Below are 11,421 nucleotides of genomic sequence, written 5' to 3'. Positions count from 1 at the left end.
AAAGGACGTCACCTACTGGACGTCCACTTAAAACGACTAAAATGCAGTGGCTTTGCAATCACTTAACCACACTGGGCACTTTGTGATTATAATTTATTTTAACAAGATAAAGTAAATATATTTACTTTGTATACAAATCGTGTATTTCATAAAGATTACTGTTTGTTTTCTGTCTTGCTTGACTAGACGTGTAAATGACGTCAGTGGACGTCTATTCACAGCCTGACTAGACGTGTAAAAGACGTCAGTGGACGTCTTCACAACCTCTTAAAAACTACTTGGGCAATTAAATTAATTATTGCAGTATTAACCATGCAAGGATTAAGCACAGCTTTTGCATATTTAACAACCCAGCAAACATTGAGACGTGTAAAGACCGTTGAAAAGACGTCCCTTCGTCACGTCCCGTTATGGTTGAAAAATAGTTCCGAAATGAAAGTTGAACCGACGTCTTTGACGTCTTCTGGCCGTGAAATGCACGTCTTTTCTGGACGTCCACGGACGTCTAAATAGGTCATCTTCTGGATGTTTATAATAAGATGTACTGCTGCATAATTTACGTGTGTACATTAAAATATAAAATAAACACATACCATATTGTCTAACATCGTGAAATGCATTATGTCTCGAGGTTTACACATTTGCTGAACTTGACTAAGGTTCCAAAAAGGTCCAAAAGCGGTCCAGTCCGACCTGGACGTCTATAAAATGTTTTTCCCACGTGTACTTTACAACCAATAACACATTATTTGTGAGCTTAAATATTTTACTTTACCACAAGATACCATGAACTTAACATTTTTGAATAATATCTTCCAGTTATTAAACATTCAAACAAGACACTACAAGTATTGCAATTTAGTTAACCAAATCTGCGGTAATTGTGTTTTCAGTTTTTTTAAATTAATGTGTAGTTTTTAATCAAACAACATAACAAAAACACAGGATATAAGTATAAAACACACCATTCTTTTCCAAAAAAATTCTATTTTATTTTAGTGCTTCACAACATAATTGCATATTTTGTGTGTGTATGTATATTTATTTATAAAGTATAACAATAAACGGGTTAAACACTGATTCAGTAACTTTGCCATTGGGTTTACCACCATTTACTTCTTATAACCCCCACCCCCAGCTCTTCCTGGAGCATGTTTCAAGTGTTCCGCCATTGCTACGTCAATTTCCAAGTCAGTAGCATTTGGGCTCCACCTCTTCACAGCATCTGAGGGAAGAGAATATGAATGTAAAAAGCAAGAAGTTAAACAAGCACTTATTTAGAAAGTGTTTTTGTTTATCAAACTAATTGTACAATGCAGTCGAACAAGACTTCAAAATTTAAAATGAAGACTTAATTCATGACACAGGATGTTGATTTCATACATGTCCACATATGAGTACACTGGGACTAAAAACATGTTTATTATGCGTTTGGACATTTCTGATAAAAATAGGTCTTTTAACTAAATAAGACACAAGGAACATACAATGTGTGTCACAAATTACCTTGTATTATATTATATAAAGGTGTAGCCTTGAATGCCTTCTTTTCCAGCTGGCCACCACCCTTCATGTTGAATTTTGCCATTAAGGCATTTGACATGATTCTGAGAAATAAACAATTCAGGATTTACTTCATAATATTAAAATGCATTGGAAATTAGCAGTACTGTGCAGCTTGCCAGTTGCATGCAGTGTATGCAGTGTTAAAACATACACTTTCACAACCACTAGTCTATCATGTAATAAGTGCTCTGTCCCTATCCAAAGTTTTTGTGACACGTAATGACTCATTCATTTCTTACACTAACATTATGGTTTTTATATCTTGTTTAAAGTCCTACGAACAGCCTGATTTAGCACAGACATTAAAACTTCAACACAAAAACTGGCAATTATACAAGTAGATATAATGTGTGACAGAATTATAGTATTATCAAAGGTTGAGGTCATTATTGTAGCTACTGTTATTATTGTCATTTTTTTCTGAAATATGACACAGCTAAACACACAAACAATGCTAGGTAAATACATACCTGTTCATGACTTTGTTTACACAGTCTCTGACTGACATTCCGCCAATTCTGGACAGTTGCTGAACCTAAAAGTGACACCACAATCAAAAGAAATGTAATATGATATTTAAATAACACTTATCTGTGTGTGCACGTACATATGCATTTATGTATATCTGGAAATATACCCAAAATCCTCATCACATTTTAAACTTACACAGATCCACTTCTTTTGGTCATCTTTCATGCACTCTTCAAAGGATTTCAGGTCACTTTCAGACTCTAGTCTCGTAAACGATGATGACGACTTTCCAGGGTCAAGAATGGCAGCAAGTTGCTGAAGTTCCTCTTTTAGGCCAAACAGCAGGCTAAACACTTTCCTTTGGAATCCTGATAGAAAAATCATTACATTAACATGTATTTTGCACGCATCTGGACACTTGAGTACTTAAAGCACAAAATTTAATATGAGACTTGCAGTCACACTGCGTGTTTATGCAGAGCATTAGGCTCAAGTGTTTATTTGACAGCTGTTTCCCAGGCATGTTTGCCTGCTGTTTTCTGGTGAAAATTAAGTTTTGAAAACTCAAGAGCAAGACTGAATTGACAGCGAACAAAAACAATGGTATCAATATTGCCATTTCATTATTGATAAACAACTACTTGTACCTCTAATAAAAGATTGACAAACTGACTGTTTGCAAACTTTGCTTTAATGGATTTCCCATAAATGGCCTGTGTTTCAAACACCACATATAACATTCCTTACTTGCTGATGGCAGGGGGTAAGAGCTTCTTGATTGTCTGGTTCCACCTATTTGAAATTGTAAAACACTTTAGAAAATTTACATTTTAACAAAGGAAAAAATTGTGGCTGTAAAACACCATAAATATACATACCCTCACTTCTGTTCTCTCTACGGAATGCAGCTGTCAATGGGCAAGAAATCATTAAGAAATGCTGTTTTTACTGTTTCAGGACCATTCTGTATATTACAGAAGGCAGTAATAAAAGGCACTTAGTTTTAACAAGAATGTCTGATTGTACACTTAGAATTAACTCACTACAGAATTAATACATAACACACAGAGACAAAAATAAGAGGGTGGAAAACACAGCAACCCATTATTGTAACCAATTTCAAGTCCTTTGTGGATGTGACCCTGCAAGACAGATTGCAGCCAATAATTTTGTGAAGTACAGAAGACATTCACAGTATTGACTGAAAATTTCAAATTATGGTTAGAGACTTTAAAGTCTTCAAGTGACTTTGAGTCACTTACTACCTTTATATAGATAGAGCATAAACTGCATTCCAAGTCACAATAATACAATGGACCACTGCTACACAGCACTGACAAATATATACTGCTCTGTTTGCCAATCAGCTTTAGGACACACACACACACCACTGCATGTTCCCTCTTCTACCAATCTAAAAGTAAAGAAATTTTGAAATTCCTGCTTATCTCATTTATGACTTGTTCTTTATATACATTTCATTTAATTGTGACTTCATTTTCCACAAAAAGATTGGTCATAATCTCGGTCAAAGACTTTGTTTTATGGCTTGTGTAAGATATTTTTAATTTGTAGAGATTACAATTTAGCTCAAAGGAATTATTAATTAATTTATAGGGAATTCAAAAGAGTCACTTATTATAACCGAGCAAATGACTCGTTCGCGGTTCATTTGAACTGGCTGTAACTATCAACTCTGCAACGGATATAAATATCCAAACTATAGTGAAACACTATATAGTTAGCAAGGTAACTTAGATCAGAAGTTTAAGACATTAAACTTTGTAAGCACAATAACACAAGTAATATTTCTCTTTAAAATACAAACAAGACTTTATTGATTATTCTAACACATAAAACTAATATCTAACACAAACACACACATACACATTCATACGCGTTGCAGAAAGAAAAGAGTAAGGAAAGATTAAGTTTTAAGAGTGAGTTTAAGAGTGAGATGATGTAATCCCAAGTTTCTATGCACTTATAAGACACAACCTGAATGAACCATCAATCATTAGTTTAACCCTTTTATCGTTTCCTAGGTTATTAAATCTGTATCAAATACACCAGTTCAGCTTTAGTCTGGAGGCAGTACTTGCTTGTCTTTGCTTTTGGGGATTCCCTTTTGTTGCGTGAAAGGGGTTTTCCCGGTCCGTTCGTTGGCTGGTCTCCTCGTGCCTGATGTCTGGGTCACGTGGTCAGTCACGTGGCGTGCTGGCGGAATGAAAGTCTTTGTTTGAAGCTGGCTTTGCAGAAGAAACGTGGCTCGAAATCTTGTCGCAAAACTTAACTTAGAACCGAGACTCACAACGGAAAAGAAAGGAAACTAAGAAAATAAAGGAAATTGAGAGGAGTAGATGATGGCTTGAATGAAGCTGTTTAACCCATGTTCTTCAGATCTTGATTTGGGTTATTTCGTCTGCGCGTTTACATGGTTCCTAGTCTGAGAGAGCGAGAGCAGAGAGCGAGCTTTGTTTCTGTCTAAGATTTTTAAACTCAAAGTTTGTCCTTCCTCCTGAAGAGATCGGACCAATTAGACACTGGCTTTGTTTGCAAAGTCATAAATCATGCGTTATCTGGGATCTCCTTACTAGCAGAGAGAACAGAGGCTACAGTATAGACATTATTACTATTATAAGAATACGAACATTTTACACAGATTTCAATAAAGCCATATTTTGAATCATGAGCATACGATCATATTGATATGAAACACAACACACTTTCATTCAAACATCTGACAGTTATAACAATTAAATGAATTATATGGGATTAAAGCATATTAAATGGACACATATTGTAGAAACACCTAGAATGATGTATGATGTTTTAAGTCCATTGAAAATTGTTCTTGAATGAGTTTTACGTATACTGTAGGAAGAATCTCAGTTTTCTGGTTTAGAGAGAGAAAGAACTCTGTTTGTTCGTTCAGAGGTCCTTAAGGAGGAGGGGGTCTGGAATGTTGGGGCTCGAGCAGATTCTGCTGTTATCTTGATCGGGCTGAATTGTGCTATCTCTGAGCCAATCATTCTTTTCCAAGCTATCTCACATTTACCAGTTCTTCCTTTAGTTGGGCTCATCTTCTTTGAAGCTTGCATGGCCATAAAGTTCTTAGCTGGGGGTTTTCGTTGGTCAGCGGAGACTGGCTGGCTGGAGCCTTCTTTTATGGCTCTGGGGTTGGTGATTTGGTGTCTGGAATGTTCAGTTCTGTGAGAAATTATGTTTGAACAATTCACCTGGAAGATTCATTTGTGTTTGTTTCACACTCAATCCTACACTTGCAAATGCCAATTCTCAGTAACAAGTAGTTCTGAATTTAACTTCTTAATTCAATTCTTAAATGCTTAAAATCAACTGTATTGACAATTATGGGTGCAAGAATGAAAAGGGGGAAACTTACATTTTCCTTGCACAGCTCTGTAGATTGTGAGGACTTATTACAACTTACAGTTTAAAAGGAATTACATTTTGATTAAACAACTATCAAAAATAGAACATTATTTTCATACTGTGACAATCTGCAACATTTATTATGCAAAATGGACAGCCATAAAGCATTACTAACTTCTGGTAAAATAACCTTTGTATAGTCCCTGAATGGACGTAGACATGAAAACATTACAAACCCCCAAAAAGCTAATTCAGATCAACTATTCAAAACATTTGCACATACGCCTTAACATATGTCCATGTGCCTGTAAAGATTCAGGACTTCTTTTTAGTTGAGGTTGACCTTCAATGGTGTGATGTTGTGTGCCTGCTGATAAAAATAAAAGTAATGGAAATAATAGACTATTTAATTTAATGAATTTTGAAGATAAAAGGAGCTTTGCAAGCACTTATGTTACGCATAGTACGAAAAAAAAGAAAAACAAGGACATACTTCTGTGGGTAGTAATTTCACCAGATGTGGACCTTTGCCTCCGTCTTATTGGAAGATCCTGTGGGGTTTGATAAACCTGCCCTTCATGGTAATATTAAATAAGAGGTTTTAGTTTTTGTGGGTTTTACGGTCCATTTTTAACATGTAAATGCAATAATGTGAAGTAAAGTAATTGGACATACTTCTGTCGGTAGTCATTTCACGAGGTGTGCACCTTTGCCGATCCTGTGGGGTTCGATTAACCTGCCCTTGATGGTATTGTAAAATTACATGTTAGAATTTTGAAGATTTCACTGCATTTTTACTTGTAAAAGCTATGTAAACAAATAAACAAAAACAGAAAAAACAAAGGCACACATACTTCTGGGGGTAGCCTTTTCGCGAGATGCGGACCTCTGGCTGCGTCTTATTTGGAGATCCTGAGGCGTTAATTAAACTGCCCTTCATGGTAATGTAAAATTACATGTTAGAATTTTGAAGATTTCACTGCATTTTTACTTGTAAAAGCTATAATGAAGGGGGGAAAACAAACTAAAAAAATTGACATACTTCTTGGAGTAGCCACTTCTTGAGATGTGTACCTCTGGCTGCGTCTTATTTGGAGATCCCGAGGTGTTAAACTAAACTGCCCTTTATGGTAACATTAGACAAGACAAGTTAATGTTGTACCATTTCACAATTAAATTTTACTACTACATGCTACTCTACGCATCCAGATAATGGCGAGAGGTCCCCATGAACATTCAAGAAGGGATTTTGACTAATATTGGTTTGCCAACGTTTTGTAATTTGACAATGACTTTAGATAATCACATACTTGGTACTGCTGAAGGCATGCATGTTGGTAGGTTGGTACTTCTAGGTGTCATCTGCACATCCACTGACAATAAAACAGTGAAACAATAGAAAAACGTGAAGAAAAATTCCTTTTTATAGCATGCTTCTTTTGTGTAATATTAGACAAAACAGACATACAACTTAATGTAGTGGTGAACAGGTCAGGGGTTGGGCAGGTTTCATCTAAATGTTTTGGGCACACAACTTGACCTTTATCACAAACAAGGACATATGACAAATTAGAATATTCAATTTGTAGAATGTGAAACCTTTATCTACATAACACAAAGCAGTTTACTGACCTTCTTTTGGTTTACCCTGTGAAGAACGTGCAGAGCCTTCATACTGCTTGCGTTGACCCTCAACTGCAAATGAAATGGAATTGATATTACTCCACCCAAAAAATGCCTTTAACCAGGTAGTTATATTGTTAAATTAAGCAATTACCTGGCGGGGGTTTTGTATAGTTATATTTTGGAGGTGGTTCTGGGTAGGACACAGCCCTTTTAACAGCATGTATTTTTTTATGTTGAACAGGTCCTGCTTTTCCTTTGTACAAAAACAAATTGTTAATTCAACACTATTTTGCTACGCTTATAATTATAGAAGTATTTAAAACATTACATTAACTACTAAATCCTCACTACTACACAGCTGTTACAGACATTGCTTTTCTTTCTAATCAGTTTCTCATAACACCGATTTTAATTTGTGAAATTACAAGTACCTTTCTCTGGATTTATATACAATTTCTTTGTTTGTTTTTTTGAATGTTCACAAGTAATGTCAAGACTAAATGGGTAGTGGATAAACACCTTCCCTTATGATAAGGTACAACCATTCAGAACACCAGAAGTCCTTATGACTATTTGAAAAAGTAAAAGTAGGCAACTTACGTTTTTTGTATGGCAGAGGACTCTGACTGAGCTGTGTAATGTCAATATCAGTCATGTCACTGTCATTTTCAAGGTCCAAGTCTATATAGAATAAAGCAGATATAAGTTAGTGACAGTTTGAGGTTGACATTTGAACAATGGTGCATGACTGCAGTAACATGATAATCTGACGCTGCTTTGAAGCACATAACAATGTACCGTTAACAAAGTCACGGAAGACTTTCCTCTTTCTGGTCCTTTTTGCTTCTCCCCTATTGTCCATTACCTAATAATTAAAACAAGAGGACAGAGTTTCAGTTTCAGGATAGCACATTCTCTCCTTCATTACAAAACTTGTAAAGCAACTTGACACCATGCATGCTAGTAGTTGTATATACAAAATTATAATTATTGTATGAACTTTTTTTTTTTTTTTTGATGAATTAGTCCCAAGTCATAGCATGCTGACCACTGTCAACCACAAAACTAAAAGCACGAGGCTGATTTAATGTTTTCCATAAATACTGTTACATGCCTTTCCAATCCCAACAGAAACACCAGTGTAAATATTATAATAAATAATTAAATAGTTAATATATTACCAAATCAAGTCATTCTGGTTTGTGCAGCTGAGGGAATATAGCGTAACCCTGTTTGTATGGGAGACACACAGCCTTTTTGTAGACACTTCCTTTGTTTACCAACATTCGCTTTGCCATTGTCGAGTCACTGCTAACAAACATGATGTTTAAGAGCTTTGAGTTGCATGGCTTTTCAAAGACACTGTCACAGTCAGTTTCCCTGAAGACATCTATGCTTAGTGTTCCATTATTTCTTTTCTCTCGAATAAATCCCACTGCATTGTCCATCAAGAGTACACAGTTGTCAGGCATCTTTGCTGTTATCTTGGTTGGCCTTTCAGATTGACTTGTGGCATGTGTTTCAGTACACTGTCTTTCAGCAAGTCTTTTCGTGACTTGCACTAGAGGTTGTTTGCCACTTCTCACCAGTTTTTTGATGACCTGTAAGTGGTTCTCGAATGGAAAACATGAAATATGGTTCAAAGAGCTGCAGAAGTTTGTAGCATCATCTGACAAGTGTTTGATGGAATGAATGTTATATGTTGGAAAGGTGGGCCCATAAAAACCCACCGAGTTATCCACAAAGTGCTCCAGAATGTTGCGTGCGTAACCTAGATAGGACTCTCTCTTCCCATCCACTTCCTCTAAAAGAATGTTCATACCAACACTAAGACAAAGAAAGTGATGATACTGGTCTTCAGGAAGCACATCCTTTAAGACTACTGGTCCTGTGTAGAGCATGAACTGACGAAGCTCTGTAGCTTTCCACCTATCTAATTCTTCCATACTTCTTGGCTGCCTTGTAAACTCTGCAGGCAAAGCTCCCTTCAGTTGACTTATGTTCCTTTCTACTTGCTCTCTCTGAGCCTTACTCAATCTGAATGTGACTGGCCCACGCCACAAGTAGATCAGCATCCTTTTCATGGCTCCAAGACATACCAGATGCATGTAGTCTAGGGGGAACTGCTTAACACACAAAATACCAGCTTTAGTAAGAGGTGATATCTGCTTTTGATGGTCAGGGTATCCAGCATGGCTGAACACATCATCTCTTCTTTCTTCAGAAGGCCCCTTTGTCAAGTAAACTACCCTTCCCTCTATCTTTTGTGCTACTGCAACACATCGCTCACATCCATGCAGACTATTGTGACTTTTAATACATTTGAGAAATGACCTGGCTTGTGCATCACAGATGATGGCCTTCAGTGTAACTGTGTGAATCAAATTCTGGCAGGAAACACCCTTTTGGATAAGTTGTTGCAACTCCTCCAAGAAATCGTGTAAGAAGTCTTCAACAGAGCTAGGCTTGCTGGATCCATAATACAGTGCTACAATGAATGGCTGTCTGTTTTGAATTTGGCCAAGAATGGGCCAAAAGCACATTTTACTACTTTTAAATAATGGAACGCCATCTACATTAAAGGAAAGTGCAACTTGTCCTGGCAGTGTCTCTTTCACTAAATGTTCAAGAAGGTAACGTTCAATGCCATAGTAAATGTACTGCCCATTGCATTTATTTTCAATTGGCACTCCTTGTGGAGTATCTAGAAGGGTTCTAGCATCTTTGGGGGAGGGTATGGCCATGCCTTCTGAGCATTTATTGCCTTGTGTGTCTGATTTGTTGCAGTAGCCCAACTAGCCAAGTCATTGTGAAGAGATGGTGTTTCAACAATGGGCTGTGAAGTCTCATCCAACTGTTCACACTCCGTATCTGAAGAACTGATGTCATAATGGTATTCTTCATCATCACTGCTCATGTACTCTGTGGCTGTGACAATGGAAGAACTACAGCCCGCCACAGCATGTAATTCGTCAAGTGTTGGGTCCTCCATGACGGGGTTCTCCTCCCCCACAAAAGCAGGCTCCACTGTCCCCTCGGATTCTGAGCTGCTGTCCTTTTCCGCTAAGGCATCAACTCTTGCCCTTCGACGTCTCCACTTTCTTTGATAGTCAGAGGACATGTTTAGCAAATCTAAAATGACAAAATACTTTTAAAGCACTTATTGAAGTCAGCCATGTTCTAATTAATTTACAGATTTCAGTGAATTATTCTTCAGCTCCTCCTACAGTTTTAACATTGCAGTGCCTTTCATTTCATTTATTTTCAGAAAAAACTGTCAGAATGCTACATCTGAGTAGCACTTTTTATTTTAATCTTTAAACATGTTTAATTAACCAATGTGCTCTTATGTGCTGCATGATATCAAAGTACATATCCATTTAACTACTGTTTTTTTCCTTTTATGCAAATTTTTGTTTTTACTGAATCAATTTACCACCAAGAGGTTTGCTTAAGCAAAGTAATCCCACATTTTTCTCAAGAAGTTTTCCTAATAATAAAGAAATGTATATATATATATATATATATATATATATATATATATATATATATATATATACATACGTGTGTGTGTGTGTGCTATACTGAATATATCATTTTTTATGTATCTCATAACACAAACACACTTTAACATTCTGTGAAAATATTTGAAAGGTGGTTACTTCAATTTTTAAGTTCCATAAACGTTTTGTTTTGCCACAGATGAGTTTGTTTTTAGGGTTAAAAAAGGCCCTAGCATTAAACATTACCTTTTAGCATACTAGCTAACTTAAGCCAAACTTAATTTAACTTGACAGTGTGCTTATACTTGCTTTTGGATTTTTGTTCCGAGTAAAACAAGTAAAAATAAAATACATTAATAAAATACCTCAAAATGTACTTACCCACCAGTAAATTTTTTATGATTCGTAAACGCAAAAAAACTCTCCTCGTGTTGTAGAAATACGTTACCGCTCACTCCTCTTCTTCTGGTGTTTTTGGCGGTTTTGCCAAACCAGCATAAAAAGATGCATTACCGCCACCTACTGATCTGGAATGTTGAGTATACAAACTGTCATATCGCGAGATTATCTGCTATAGGGATATCATATCGCGAGATTTGTTACAACATCTTGGCAGCAGTTTTTGCATCCAGCTCAGACTTTAAATTGTGACTTTATGAATAATGTATGAATACCTTATGGATATAGCCTATATATATTTAATAATTATATAAACAAAATAATGAAATCATATTGTAATGTATGGGAAACTGGTGGAATAATGAGTAAATGCAGTGATTTCACAATTACTTAACTACAGGGGCACTTTGTGAATAGAATTTGACATAAAACAAGATGTAAAACAAACTGAAGTTTTTTTTAA

The 11,421-nt window shown here is 36.2% G+C and overlaps 1 protein-coding gene across 1 annotated transcript; it reads right to left on the bottom strand.

The window, feature by feature from the left end:
* Positions 1-1,004: 1,004 nt before the first annotated feature.
* LOC311086266 (uncharacterized protein) lies at positions 1,005-10,996 on the bottom strand. The gene is made up of 5 exons (XM_084119058.1): positions 10,945-10,996; positions 2,233-2,405; positions 2,037-2,101; positions 1,507-1,607; positions 1,005-1,225 (listed from the first exon to the last, which is right to left on the bottom strand). Exons 2-5 carry the CDS (start codon positions 2,260-2,262, stop codon positions 1,113-1,115), a joined length of 309 nt encoding a protein of 102 aa, XP_083975184.1. The 5' UTR covers positions 2,263-2,405; positions 10,945-10,996; the 3' UTR covers positions 1,005-1,112.
* Positions 10,997-11,421: the final 425 nt, after the last annotated feature.

This window comes from Abramis brama, assembly GCF_963993115.1.
Source record: "Abramis brama genome assembly, chromosome: 7".
Taxonomy (NCBI): Eukaryota; Metazoa; Chordata; class Actinopteri; order Cypriniformes; family Leuciscidae; genus Abramis; species Abramis brama.
The sequence above is the reverse complement of the archived record's forward strand: the minus strand, read 5'-3'. Positions and strand labels throughout refer to the sequence as shown.